This window comes from Thalassophryne amazonica, chromosome 11, assembly GCF_902500255.1.
Source record: "Thalassophryne amazonica chromosome 11, fThaAma1.1, whole genome shotgun sequence".
Taxonomy (NCBI): domain Eukaryota; kingdom Metazoa; phylum Chordata; class Actinopteri; order Batrachoidiformes; family Batrachoididae; genus Thalassophryne; species Thalassophryne amazonica.
The window spans coordinates 36,714,763-36,727,404 of NC_047113.1; the positions used below are offsets into that span (position 1 = coordinate 36,714,763).

General features: G+C 44.4%; 1 protein-coding gene across 2 annotated transcripts in view; it reads left to right on the forward strand.

Moving 5' to 3' along the window:
* Positions 1-12,642, forward strand: part of LOC117519983 (ras-GEF domain-containing family member 1C-like) — a 67,340-nt gene that overhangs the window by 35,770 nt on the left and 18,928 nt on the right. For both annotated transcript variants that reach the window (XM_034181276.1, XM_034181277.1), the window contains exon 2: positions 8,212-8,423. In XM_034181276.1, the coding sequence (XP_034037167.1) occupies positions 8,214-8,423 (210 nt within the window). In that variant the 5' untranslated portion in view covers positions 8,212-8,213. The remainder of the gene's footprint in view (positions 1-8,211; positions 8,424-12,642) is intronic.

Below are 12,642 nucleotides of genomic sequence, written 5' to 3' on the forward strand. Positions count from 1 at the left end.
CCTGAAGCCCGCACTTCAGGCAGGGCGCCCACTGGTGGTGGGCCAGCAGTACCTCCTCTTCTGGCGGCCCACACAACAAGAACTATTATTTATTTAGTAGGTAACCACTAAATGGACTAATGTCACAATCAAAGCCTACTGTATAACAATATAACTCCTAGGATCATTGCCCAGCGGGGAAACGACTTGAAACAGACAGAAAATAAAATGTCTGTCAAAAATGTCCTCTCCAGAAATTTCAAACTCAAGCATCAGTGTTACTCATGCAGTGCCCATAGGAAGTTTGTAATCCTATAGAAAATTGGGAACTTAAGTAGATTTCTCATGGATGGTCGTATGAGGCTGTATTTGAAGGTGGAATGTATTATAATGACAGTAAAAGGATTCCTATTAAACAAGTTATTGGAAGAGACACAATCAAAATTAAATAGAAAATTTTGAATATTTGAAAGAGCAAATCCTCAGTATCCCACCTCCTGAACACAGTTTATTAAAACTTGAACTCACAGCAAATACAAGATTTTATTCAGCTTATGTACTTACTGAAATGTTGTACAAATAGTGGGAAATTTGTTGGTGTTAGCAAAAAAACAGCTTTTAGCTCACATCTCCTCAGTGTTTCAAGTTAAACTCAGTCGCAAGGAACACTGACAGCATGTGTTTCACAATATAAGTATTTGCTGGGATGCTGGCATTAAAGGTTTTATTGTGAAATGGTGCAAGCAACATGAAGTTTAACTTTGACACCAGTAACATCAGCGTGCCACACCATGTTGGAAGTACAAATGTTACAATGTTAATCAAAATAAAGGTTTAAAAATAAAGGTTTTGCAAATTAATTCCCAAAATTTTCATAATAAAGGATCCACATCATCGTGCTATGCGAAACCCATATCCGAAAACTGAGGCCGGTCTGAAAAACAGTCAGAGAGATATGCGAGCCACATACTCACACTCACACAGATGCTTCTTGCTTTATACGATTGCTTTATCGTAGATGGATGAGAATAATAATTTTTTTGTTTGAAAGAGGTCATCACTATGTGTGATGGTACAAACGTGGGTGCACCTAATTTGCTCAAATGTCTTTTAATATTGGGATGTAACTCTCCATCTGTCAAAAACTGTCCTCTCCAGAAATGCTTATAGTCCATCACTATTTGCGAATGTCGTAACACAGTAGCACTCTGAGTACATACTTACCACCAACTGTTTGTAGTAGATGGTATATATGGGTAGATTGCACTAATCATTAAATATATGATTGCACATGAAATAATTCATTGCGCGTCAGACATTTCAAAGCGTCACGGAATTTCACCTCGTTTCTGCTTAAAACTGACTTTAGAATGATTTAAGAGGTTTTACCTTTATCATCTGATGGTTAATAATTCCATTAATCCATTTGATTGCTTTGGGTGAAAAGACTGTCTCAGACGTGCTGCTGTGGTCCGAAATGACGCATGCGCAGATGCAAAAGGCGGACCGATTTTTAGGGGCGGACCGTTCAGTCTGCAACACCAGACTGTGGCAGCCCACTGCTCCGAGTGGTTGGAATGTTTCTAACTGTAATTATGATGGATTAAATGCAGAGGACAAACTTCACTGTATGTATCTATATATACACAATAATAAAGGCTCTTCTTCGTCTAATAACATCTCTCATGAAGGGTGTTATTTTCTACCACAGGTTGGCACAGCACAGATGCATATCAGGTGCACATTAACTAATCAAATGCAGGAGGTAATTATATCTTTTGTGCAATACCTAAGGCCAAAAATTTGGCCATCAGGTATTGCAAAAGCGTGGCATCCATCCGTCCGTCTGTCTGTCTGTGCTCAGCCCAAGTCCAGTCCTATTACTGCCAAAGTCTTCAAATTCACAGGGAACATTCTTAGACCTTGGACCTATTTCAAGAGCTGAAAAGGTCACATTTTGTTTCCTATTATTATGCTCATATGACTGAGGGTATTTTAGCCCTGCATTATATTTTTAACTTCAACCTTACAATTGATCTTTGCATCAGCCACAGATGGGAAAAACCAGTGCGGTGCTGTGCACAATGCGCAGCTTCTGCTTGCAAAGACAGAGGTGCATGCTGTTATGTGTGTGCTTGTCATAATCTGAATTTTTGTATCACGTTTGTTCTGTTTAGTTCTGCTTAGTTTAGTTTGATTTGTTTTTCTGTGTGTGAATTCTCTTGCTTGTTTTTTTTTTCCCCTGCTTGGGCTTTCTCTTTCCCTATCTCTCTTGTCTGTCTTTCTTTGTGCTTGGTGGTGGGAGGTGCACACTGTTTGGGCCACACCCTATTCTGTAGCTTTCCACACACCTGTTTCTAATCTGTAGCTCATCACCAGCTGCTTTATTTATTCAGTCAACAATCCTGAAAACCAGAGCTGCCTTGTTGAGTCCAGCATTTGTGTCCAGACATCTCTGTCTGTCAAACCTGATAGTGCTATGTTCTGCTATTCTTCTGAATTCTGTTTCTGCACTGCAGTTTTTTGTTTTTTGTTTTTTGGTAGAAAAATAGAAAAGTGGCCCAGTGAGAAATGTCTTTGGATTCTTCCTTGTATGTGCCCGGGATCGCCACAGTGGATCAAACTTTGTCCACTTATTGATTTTCTATACCAGATGATCTTCCTGATGCAACTCCAGATGAACATGGAGAACAGACGGGTGATTTTGAACTATTTGTCTTGCACGTGTAGTCATCCTGCTCCGGCCTGACTGCAGCCTTAGCAAGAAAAAACAGGAAGTACATGCCATGTTTACATCTCAGAGTACTTCCTGCATGTTGCTCAATGTCTCACTGTCAGTGTGGTGGTTTACTGACTTTCTTGTGATTGCTGCATCCAACAGGGTGGTTTAGGGTCAATGAAACTGCCTCAAGGAATCCAGGATGTTGTAATGTTCCGTGACAATGATTAGCGATGTAGCTGCCAGCTTTGGTCATTAAGAGCAGATTTTTGTCACAGATTTGGCTTCCAGAAGAAAACATTTTGCATAGAATATCAAAGTTACATTGCATCAGTGTGATACAAGTTTTCCAGATCCAGCCCTTCCTCGGAATCTAAGAGTCTTCCATAACTCAAAGCACACATTTGTGCAAAAGTACCCTGAAATAAAAATCATAGGTTTTAGAGAAATCCTGTTACAGACAGACAAACAAACACCAGAGATGAGATAATCTCTTGGAAGAAGTAAAAATCACACAATATCTGTCATTTGGTATGCAATACTGTTATTGTGAAACATAAGAAACCATCTCTTGCAGTTCTTTGTTATTTCAGACCAAGTCTTAGTCATTTTCAAAAATTGAATAGCTTCCAAACAAATCAAGGCTCCAAGCTACAAACATAATTTTGTAGTTTTGCATTATTGGTCTCTTGTGCAATTTTTTTTTCAGAACTGGAAGCCTGCAATCATGCTGGTTTTAAGTAGAGGGCATGAACTGGACATTTGAAGGCAGCCTCAGTAAAAACTGAAAGCAATAACTCAAAGCAGAAAAAAAAAAATTAGACCTCGTATATATATATATATATATATATATATATATATATATATATATACGAGGTCTATTAGAAAAGTATCCGATCTTATTATTTTTTTCAAAAACCATATGGATTTGAATCACGTGTGATTACATCAGACATGCTTGAACCCTCGTGGGCATGCGAGAGTTTTTTCACGCCTGTCGGTTACGTCATTCGCCTGTGGGCAGTCTTTGAGTGAGGAGTCGCCCACCCTCTCGTCGTTTTTTTCATTGTTTAGGAATGGCTCAGAGACTGCTGCTTTGTTTGATAAAAATTTTTTCAAAACTGTAAGGCACAACTGAGTGGACACCATTCGATAAATTCAGCTGGTTTTCGGTAAAAATTTTAACGGCTGATGAGAGATTTTGGTCTGGTAGTGTCGCCGTAAGGACGGCCCACGGCGCCTGACGGCGATCTGCACTTCAAGGTGGCAGCGTCTCGCCGTTTCAAGTTGAAAACTTCCACATTTCAGGCTCTGTTGACCCAGTAAGTCGTCAGAGAACAGAGAACTTTCAGAAGAAGTCGGCATGAGGAGTTTATTCGGACATTCCATTGTTAACGGATATTTTTTAATGAAAGAACGTGCGGGCAGAGTTGCATGTCGGGCCGGACCCGACCTGGGGGGTCGCGACAGGAAAAACACCTCCGTGTTGGAAACCTTAACGGGCAAGTTGGAACATGCCCAAGCTGTTAAACAATTTCTCAGTTACTCACTTGTTGAAAGCCATCAAAAGCCGCCTGAATTTTACAAATGGTTTTCAACACGGAGATGTTTTTCCTGTCGCGGCGCACACAGATTTGCCAAGTCGTGATGGAAACGACTCTGCGAATTTGCCCGCATGTCTTTCATTAAAAAATGTCCTCTTCTGAATCTTCTCTGTTCTCTCACGACGTCCTGGGTGAATTAAGCCTTAAATTAGGATGTTTTCAGGTCGAAACAGGCCGACGACGGCGCCTGGAAGCGCTGCACGACGTCCTGCTCTGTGGGAAGTCCTTACAGCGACAGAAACACCCCATAATCTCTCATCAGCCGTTAAACTTTTCACCGAAAACCAGCTTAATTTCTCGAATAGTGTCCACTCGGATATTCCTCACAGGTCCAGAAAAATGTTGATAAAGCAACGCGCACCGTCTCGAGCAGCGTGTGAAACAAAGGAATTCAGCCAAGAGGGCGGAACCACATCTCACTCAAGGCCTGCCCACAGGGAAATGACGTCACCGACACGCGTGAAAAAACTCACGCATGCGCACGAGGGTTCAAGCATGATTGGTGTAATCGCACATCATTCAAATCCATATAGTTAAAAAAATTAAATAAAAGGGTCGGTTTATTATCTAATATACCTCGTATATATAGTTTCTATGGGCCTTCTGACATTTCAAAATAAAAGTCCTCAATACAAAATGCTGCTGACCAGTAGGAACTTACATCAACTCTGAAGTATTTCACTGAGACAATGCAATAAAATAATATAATTTTGAGGTTTCTTTCGTGTAGTTCCAGGAACCTGCTTCCATACATTTTAGTACTGATGGACACCAGACGTTTGTAACAACTTGTGGTTAACTTGACATGTTGCATCTGTACCAGGGTGCTTCACAAGGTTCTCAGCCTCACCTAGAAAACATTACAGGATTAAGATTGGTTTTGCATTATGCAAAACTAGGGGTGGGCAAACATAAAAAATCTTAATCGCATTAACTCAGTGACTTTCTGTGATTAATCATGATTAATCGCATGGTATATGTGAAACCCAAAAATGAATTCAAAAGCAGCTTAAAAGCACAGTTTTATTTGAAAATGTAAATGAACATTGCATAAATTTGAAAATGTAAATTTCAACTGAAACACACTAATGAAATCAAATACAGAACCACTAGCAGGTCATTTGTTATCCTGTTTCATATCAAAATAACAATATTCATGTCCATGACTAAATGTACTAAATACGTCACAATTGTACACATACCACAATTTGATATGTGTACAATTGTGATGTATTTTAGTATATTTAGATTTTCTTGTGATTTGGCACTTTATAAGCCGATTAAATTGAATTGAAATTGAACATTTTATTGAGTCTTAAAGTAAATAAATATGAATTTGGTCACTGGATCCTTAAACTTTGTACATAATGAACTCTATATGGTGAATCCTTGATCTCTGGACATAAATAGGAATAAACAAAATCTGTAGTTTTTGTCAAAAGCATTTCCTTTCAGACATTGGCATGAATGTGTTTCCATATATCTGAGCTGAGCTTAGAGCTGCTGTGCTTCACTTCAGGATGTAATTTGAAAAGAAAATACAGCACGTTTCATTTTGGGAGGAAAAAAAAAAACATTTTAGTCGATTGTAGTTTCTTGTCTGTATTACATTTGGAAAGAGGTGTCATTTTATTTAAAGCGGCGATTCATTTTGAAGTTATTAATTCCGACCGGACTCTGTCTCAGCCGCGCAGCGTTTCGAGCTGTGTGAACGGAACGGAGGACAATTCTCGTTTCTTGACAGCAACAAGACAAGAGTCCCAGTTAGTGACTTTAATCCACACAAAAGTGACTGACGATATTTTAATGGCTTTGACAGTGGTTAAGAAGCGGCTTGCCGTTTCTGAAGAGTAGTGAATCAAAGAACCAACGAGCTACTGGATCGAAGCATTGCTTCAATGGTTCATGGTTTCAAAGTGGAGCCGCGCTGCAGAAATAGTTTATTACAGTCCAAACCCTGAATATCCGACTTTATTTGTACGTCCATATGACTCTGAAACTCGGAAAAATCCGTATAATTTACGGACTATAGGTTGACATGAAAACCACCAAAAAGCTGTGTTCAACGCGGGGACACGTTCGGCTATTCAAGATTATTCAAGATTTTTTTTTTCTGATGACGAACGATGCGTAAAAAAAATTTCGGTCCAAACCAGTCTGGATCCGGGCATGATCCTGTAGAACTTTGTACCGAAAATGTCCATTCAAAAGTACGGCGTCTTTCTGCATTTTGTTTTGTTGTGCATTGCATAGCCTGTACTTTTCTCGATCCTCGTGTCGTTTTCTGTGTGAACTCAGCTATCAGCAGGAAGCAGCAGCATAAACTCGCCCCCGACTGACGCTTTCAAAATAAAAGGCAATGAGCAACAGTCATAAAAGGCTAAAAAAGAAACAAAAAAAACCCGCAGCGTTAAGGGGAGGAACAAAATTGTCGGCGATAATGACCTCAATAATTAACGCAACGTTAGCGCGTTAACGTTGCTCAGTCCTAGCAAAAACATAATACATACATACATAATGCCTGTGATCTTCAAAGCACTTGGTCCACCAGTGTTCAAGCTTTGTTATCCCTTCACAGAAGGAGGTCACATCTTGGGCCTCCAGGTACTTTTGTTCCCTGGTGGGGCTGAAAACATTTTAATGTGTCCTCATAGGTCACTTCCTAGCAGAAAAAGAAACAACAAAAATAACCTTTGTGTGTGCAAGAACTTTTAAAATGGAATAAAATACGGTATGTTCCATCAGACAAGCCTCTCTTGTATGTAAATTAGTCATGGAAGATGAGAACCATGGTGTCATTTTTTTTTTTTTAAATCAAGCTACAAAAAAGTTGTTGGGTAACAGGTTTGATTTAAATTTGCCTTATTTGACCTTGCACATCACCCAGCCCTGACTATTATAAATGCATGCATCATGATAATGATGCTGACACAAAATATTGTGCAGCCCTACTGAAGATTGTTTGAGTGGTATCAATACTGTGGCATAGAATAATGTAAGCTTTCACACCTACCTTATTTGTTCTGGACCTTTGGACTTTTCACTTAGGTTCGAACCAAAACAGCATGTGTGAAAGCTTCATTAGACCATGGCCCAAACCAAAGGACCAAAATTTGGACTACAAGTGTCGCTGTGTTAGACTTCTACTGTGTAAAGAATACCACAGCAATAATGGTGTAGTTACCACTAAAGGAATATGTTATTTAATTTTTCTCTGTTCAAATTGAGCTTTTTGCATTCAAACTGAACTATCTTCCAAATTAACAACAAGCTAAAGTCAAACACAGGCACATCTGCAAATGATGTCAGGTCATAAGTACCTCATGAAAGGTTCTTTAGTGCAAATGCAACATTGTGATGTGAACCCAAACTAACCCGACCAAACATATACAAAGATGAACGTTGGTTCCGGCCTTTCAGGTATGAAAATGCCGTAGGTCTTTCTTTGCACTGCTTCTGCATTATTGGTTTATTGAGAAATAGAGTGTTTAGAATTTGCCTAATGTGTAACCGAAAGTAACATTTTTATAGTGGGAGACGTTCAGGGCATAGATGGAGGACGCAGGACTGCTTTCAGGCAGAAACAGTCTCTGCGGAGACATGGTGACCCACATTTTCTCTCCTCTGTTTTGTCGGTGTGAGACATAGGGCAGCTGTTCGAGGGTTATTCCATATCCCCGGCAATGGTAATAATGCAAGCTTGTCAGTGGGATGGAATGAGTGTCGCCGTCTAGAATGAGAGCTGATAGGAGATGATACACTGGCGAAAACAAAGGAATGAGAAAACTGATAGAGAATGATAATGGAAAGATAGAATGATTGACTTGTGGTGCAGCCATGGATAGAATGTGATATGATGTAACAGAGAATAAAGTTTAAAACATTTTTTCTCTCTCTGTCTCCAACCAGGAATGCCCCAAACTGTGTGCTCAGGCACCATGTTCACCACTCCCAGTGGCTTCAGCCCCCATCTGGCCTGTGCTGAGCCTGGGGAGGAGGAGGAGGCCCCACAGGAGGGTCCGGGGCCCGGAGCTTGCCTGGTTGATGGGCCTCCAATCACCTCTGCCTCTCTGGACACCCTGATCCAGAACCTGGTGCCCACTGCTGATTACTACCCTGAGGTAAACAGCACAGCAGAAAATAACCACTTGCCATTACACTTAAAAAAAAAAAAAAAAAAAAAAAGAAGTAATTTTTACTGAAAAAAAATGGCACTTGTGGTTCCCAGAGTAATTCTGTAAAAATATGTAAATACCTTTTACAGCACAACCTCTAAATTTTATTGTATATAGCTGTTGTAATTGACATTTTAAACCAGTAAATGGACTGTATTTATATACTACTTTTCCACCTGAATCAGAAGCTCAAAGTGCTTTACAATGATGCCTCACAATTACCCATTCACACACCAATATCAGTGTGTGTTGGCCTTTAGGGATTTTCTGGTCTGACAGGGATTTGAACTGAGGATTCTCTGGTCTCAACCCCACCACTTTAACCACTAGACCAGTGGCGGTTCTACACTGAATTACTCCCCGGGCAAGACCCCCTCCGCGCCCCCCAAAAAACAAAATTTACATAAACAGCCATTTGTTTTCTTTTATTATTTTTCTTAATATTTTAGAAGTGCCCCTGAAATTGCAATTGAAACTGACATCAAAAGACTGCAGGCTACAGTATAACTCTAAAACAAAACATCCATTCACACACACACTTATCTATTCCAATTAAGGGTCGCAGGGGGCTGGAGCCTATCCCAGCAGTCACAGAGCGCAAGGCGGGGTACAACGTGGACAGGACGGCAGTCTGCCGCAGGGCCACATATAGACAAACAGACATTCACACCTGCACACACACCTACGGACAATTAAAAGTTTCCAATCCACCTAACCCGTGTCTTTTGAATGTAGGAGCCTGTAGCTGTGGGGCGCCGCGTAAATTTGCCAGTTCCTCACACAGTGATATGTGTCATGAAAAAATACGCCCCAGGCGACTACCAGCTCGCCCCCACCAAAAATCACGTCTGCACTAGACCATCACCACCCCTTAACTAGGAAATCCAACAGCATTTTTTTATTAACATTATCATACCTTTGTGCATTGACTCTTGTCTATTGTTGTAATCTGTTGTATTTGTTGTGCACATTCACAACAGTAAAGTGTTGTTATTTGACCTACTCCATTGTCCGTTCATTTGCGCCCCCTGTTGTGGGTCCGTGTACCTACACTTTCCCAACAGGATATCTCGGCCACCGTCATGGATCCCGAGGGGCGTCAACCGGCTGTTGAACGGCCAATGGAAGAACAGGGCGCACAGGCGTCCGCAGGAGGAATGATCGGTGAGTTGCAGCGGATCCTCACCGCTTTCACGGCTTGGTTGGATTTAATGACCGAGCAGAACGTCCTCCTTAACTGCAGGGTGGAGGCTCTCGCCGCGCAGGTGGAAGCGCGCCCTCAGGGCGCTGCTGCGGCTCTCCCTCCTGTCGACCCTGTGCGTAACAGTGACGTTCCACAGGTCGTTCAACGACCCCTCCCACCTTCCCCGGAAGCATACATAAGCCCTCCAGAGCCGTACGGAGGTTGTGTGGAGACGTGCGCGGACTTCCTTATGCAGTGTTCGCTCGTCTTCGCACAACGTCCTGTCATGTACGCAACTGATGCCAGCAAGATAGCTTATGTAATAAACCTGCTTCGCGGTGAGGCACGTGCTTGGGCTACAGCGCTCTGGGAGCAGAATTCACGGCTCCTTCAGACATATGATGGGTTTGTGAGGGAGTTCAGAACAGTGTTCGATCACCCAAATAGAGGAGAGACCGCTTCAGCCGTGCTGCTGTCAATGAGACAGGGGCGCCGGAGCGCAGCTGCCTATGCAGTCGACTTCCGCATCGCGGCTGCGAGGTCCGGCTGGAATAGCACTGCCCTCCGCGCCGCCTTTGTAAACGGACTGTCGTTGGTCCTAAAGGAGCACCTGGTGGCTAAGGACGAACCGCGGGATTTAGATGGGCTTATTGATCTCGTTATACGATTAGACAATCGGTTAGAAGAACGCCGTCGGGAACGAGACGAAGGGCGTGGCCGGGCACGCGCCGTCCCTCTCCCTTCCGGTTCCGACCGCGTTCCGCCCTCCCCACGCTCCACGGCCCCTACGCTCCGTGTGGTTACAGCTCCCCCTGCTGACGAAGCTATGGACACGAGCAGGGCCACATTTAGGGCACCAGATAGACAGAGGAGGCTGGCCCGCGGAGCGTGTTTTGTTTGTGGCTCGATAGAGCATCAGGTAAGAGACTGCCCCGAGCGGTTAAACACCAATGCCCGCCCCTAGAAACTGGGCTAGGGGTGGGCTGAGACATTCACGTGGGACACACCCACATTGCCACACAACTCCCAGTTACAATCCTTTATGAGGATTTAACCCTGAAGGCCCCAGCACTGGTGGACACGGGCTCTGAAGGGAATCTGTTAGACAGCAGATGGGCCAGGGAGATAGGGCTCCCTCTGGTGGCGCTTATCTCGCCTGTGCAGGTGCGGGCACTAGATGGCTCCCTACTCCCTCCAATCACACATAAGACACCACCAGTAACTCTGGTAGTGTCAGGAAATCACCGGGAGGAGATCGAGTTTTTTGTGACTCCTGCTACCTCCCGTGTGATTTTAGGGTTCCCCTGGATGTTAAAACACAATCCCCGGATCGATTGGCCGTCCGGGGTAGTGGTGCAGTGGAGCAAGACCTGCCATCGGGTATGCTTAGGTTCCTCGGTTCCTCCCGGTTCCCAGGCTAAGGAGGAGGTCAGAGTCCCGCCCAATCTAGGGACGGTGCCGGTGGAGTACCATGACCTTGTGGATGTGTTCAGTAAGGATCTGGCACTCACCCTTCCCCCCCACCGTCCGTACGATTGTGCAATTGATTTGGTTCCAGGCGTTGAGTTCCCGTCCAGCAGGCTGTACAACCTCTCACGACCTGAGCGCGAATCAATGGAGACCTACATCCGGGACTCTTTAGCTGCCGGGTTGATCCGGAATTCCACTTCCCCGATGGGTGCAGGTTTCTTTTTTGTGGGGAAAAAGGATGGCGGACTACGTCCATGCATTGATTACAGGGGGCTGAACGAAATCACGGTTCGTAACCGATACCCATTGCCCTTGTTGGATTCAGTGTTCACGCCCCTGCATGGAGCCCAAATGTTCACCAAGCTTGATCTCAGGAATGCGTATCACCTGGTTCGGATCCGGAAGGGAGACGAGTGGAAGACGGCATTTAACACCCCCTTAGGTCACTTCGAGTACCTGGTCATGCCGTTCGGTCTTACAAACGCCCCCGCGACGTTCCAAGCATTGGTTAATGATGTCTTGCGGGATTTCCTGCACCGATTCGTCTTCGTATATCTGGATGACATACTCATCTTTTCTCCGGATCCTGAGACCCATGTCCGGCATGTACGTCAGGTCCTGCAGCGGTTATTAGAGAACCGGCTGTTTGTGAAGGGCGAGAAGTGCGAGTTTCACCGCACTTCTTTGTCCTTCCTGGGGTTTATCATCTCCCCTAACTCCGTCGCTCCTGATCCGGCCAAGGTCGCGGCGGTGAGAGACTGGCCCCAACCCACCAACCTTAGGAAGCTGCAACAGTTCCTCGGCTTTGCTAATTTTTACAGGAGGTTCATTAAGGGCTACAGTCAGGTAGTTAGCCCCCTGACAGCCCTGACCTCACCAAAAGTCCCCTTCACCTGGTCAGATCGTTGCGATGCCGCGTTCAAGGAGTTGAAACGGCGCTTCTCGTCTGTACCCGTTCTGGTGCAGCCCGATCCTAGTCGCCAGTTAGTGGTTGAAGTGGACGCCTCGGACTCAGGGATAGGAGCTGTGCTTTCCCAGAGCGGGAAGACCGATAAGGTCCTTCACCCGTATGCCTATTTTTCCCGCAGGTTGACCCCGGCCGAACGGAACTATGACGTCGGCAATCGAGAACTCCTTGCGGTGAAAGAGGCTCTTGAAGAGTGGAGACATCTGTTGGAGGGAACGTCCGTGCCATTCACGGTTTTCACTGACCACCGGAACCTGGAGTATATCAGGGCCGCCAAGCGGCTGAACCCCAGGCAAGCCCGCTGGTCACTGTTCTTCGGCCGTTTTGACTTCCGGATCACCTACCGTCCCGGGACCAAAAACCAGAGATCGGATGCCTTGTCCCGGGTACATGAAGAAGAAGTCAAAGCGGAGTTGTCGGATCCACCGGAACCCATCATCCCGGAGTCCACTATCGTGGCCACCCTTACCTGGGACGTAGAGAGAACCGTCCGGGAGGCCCTGGCACGAAGCCCGGACCCCGGAACTGGGCCGAAGAACAGACTC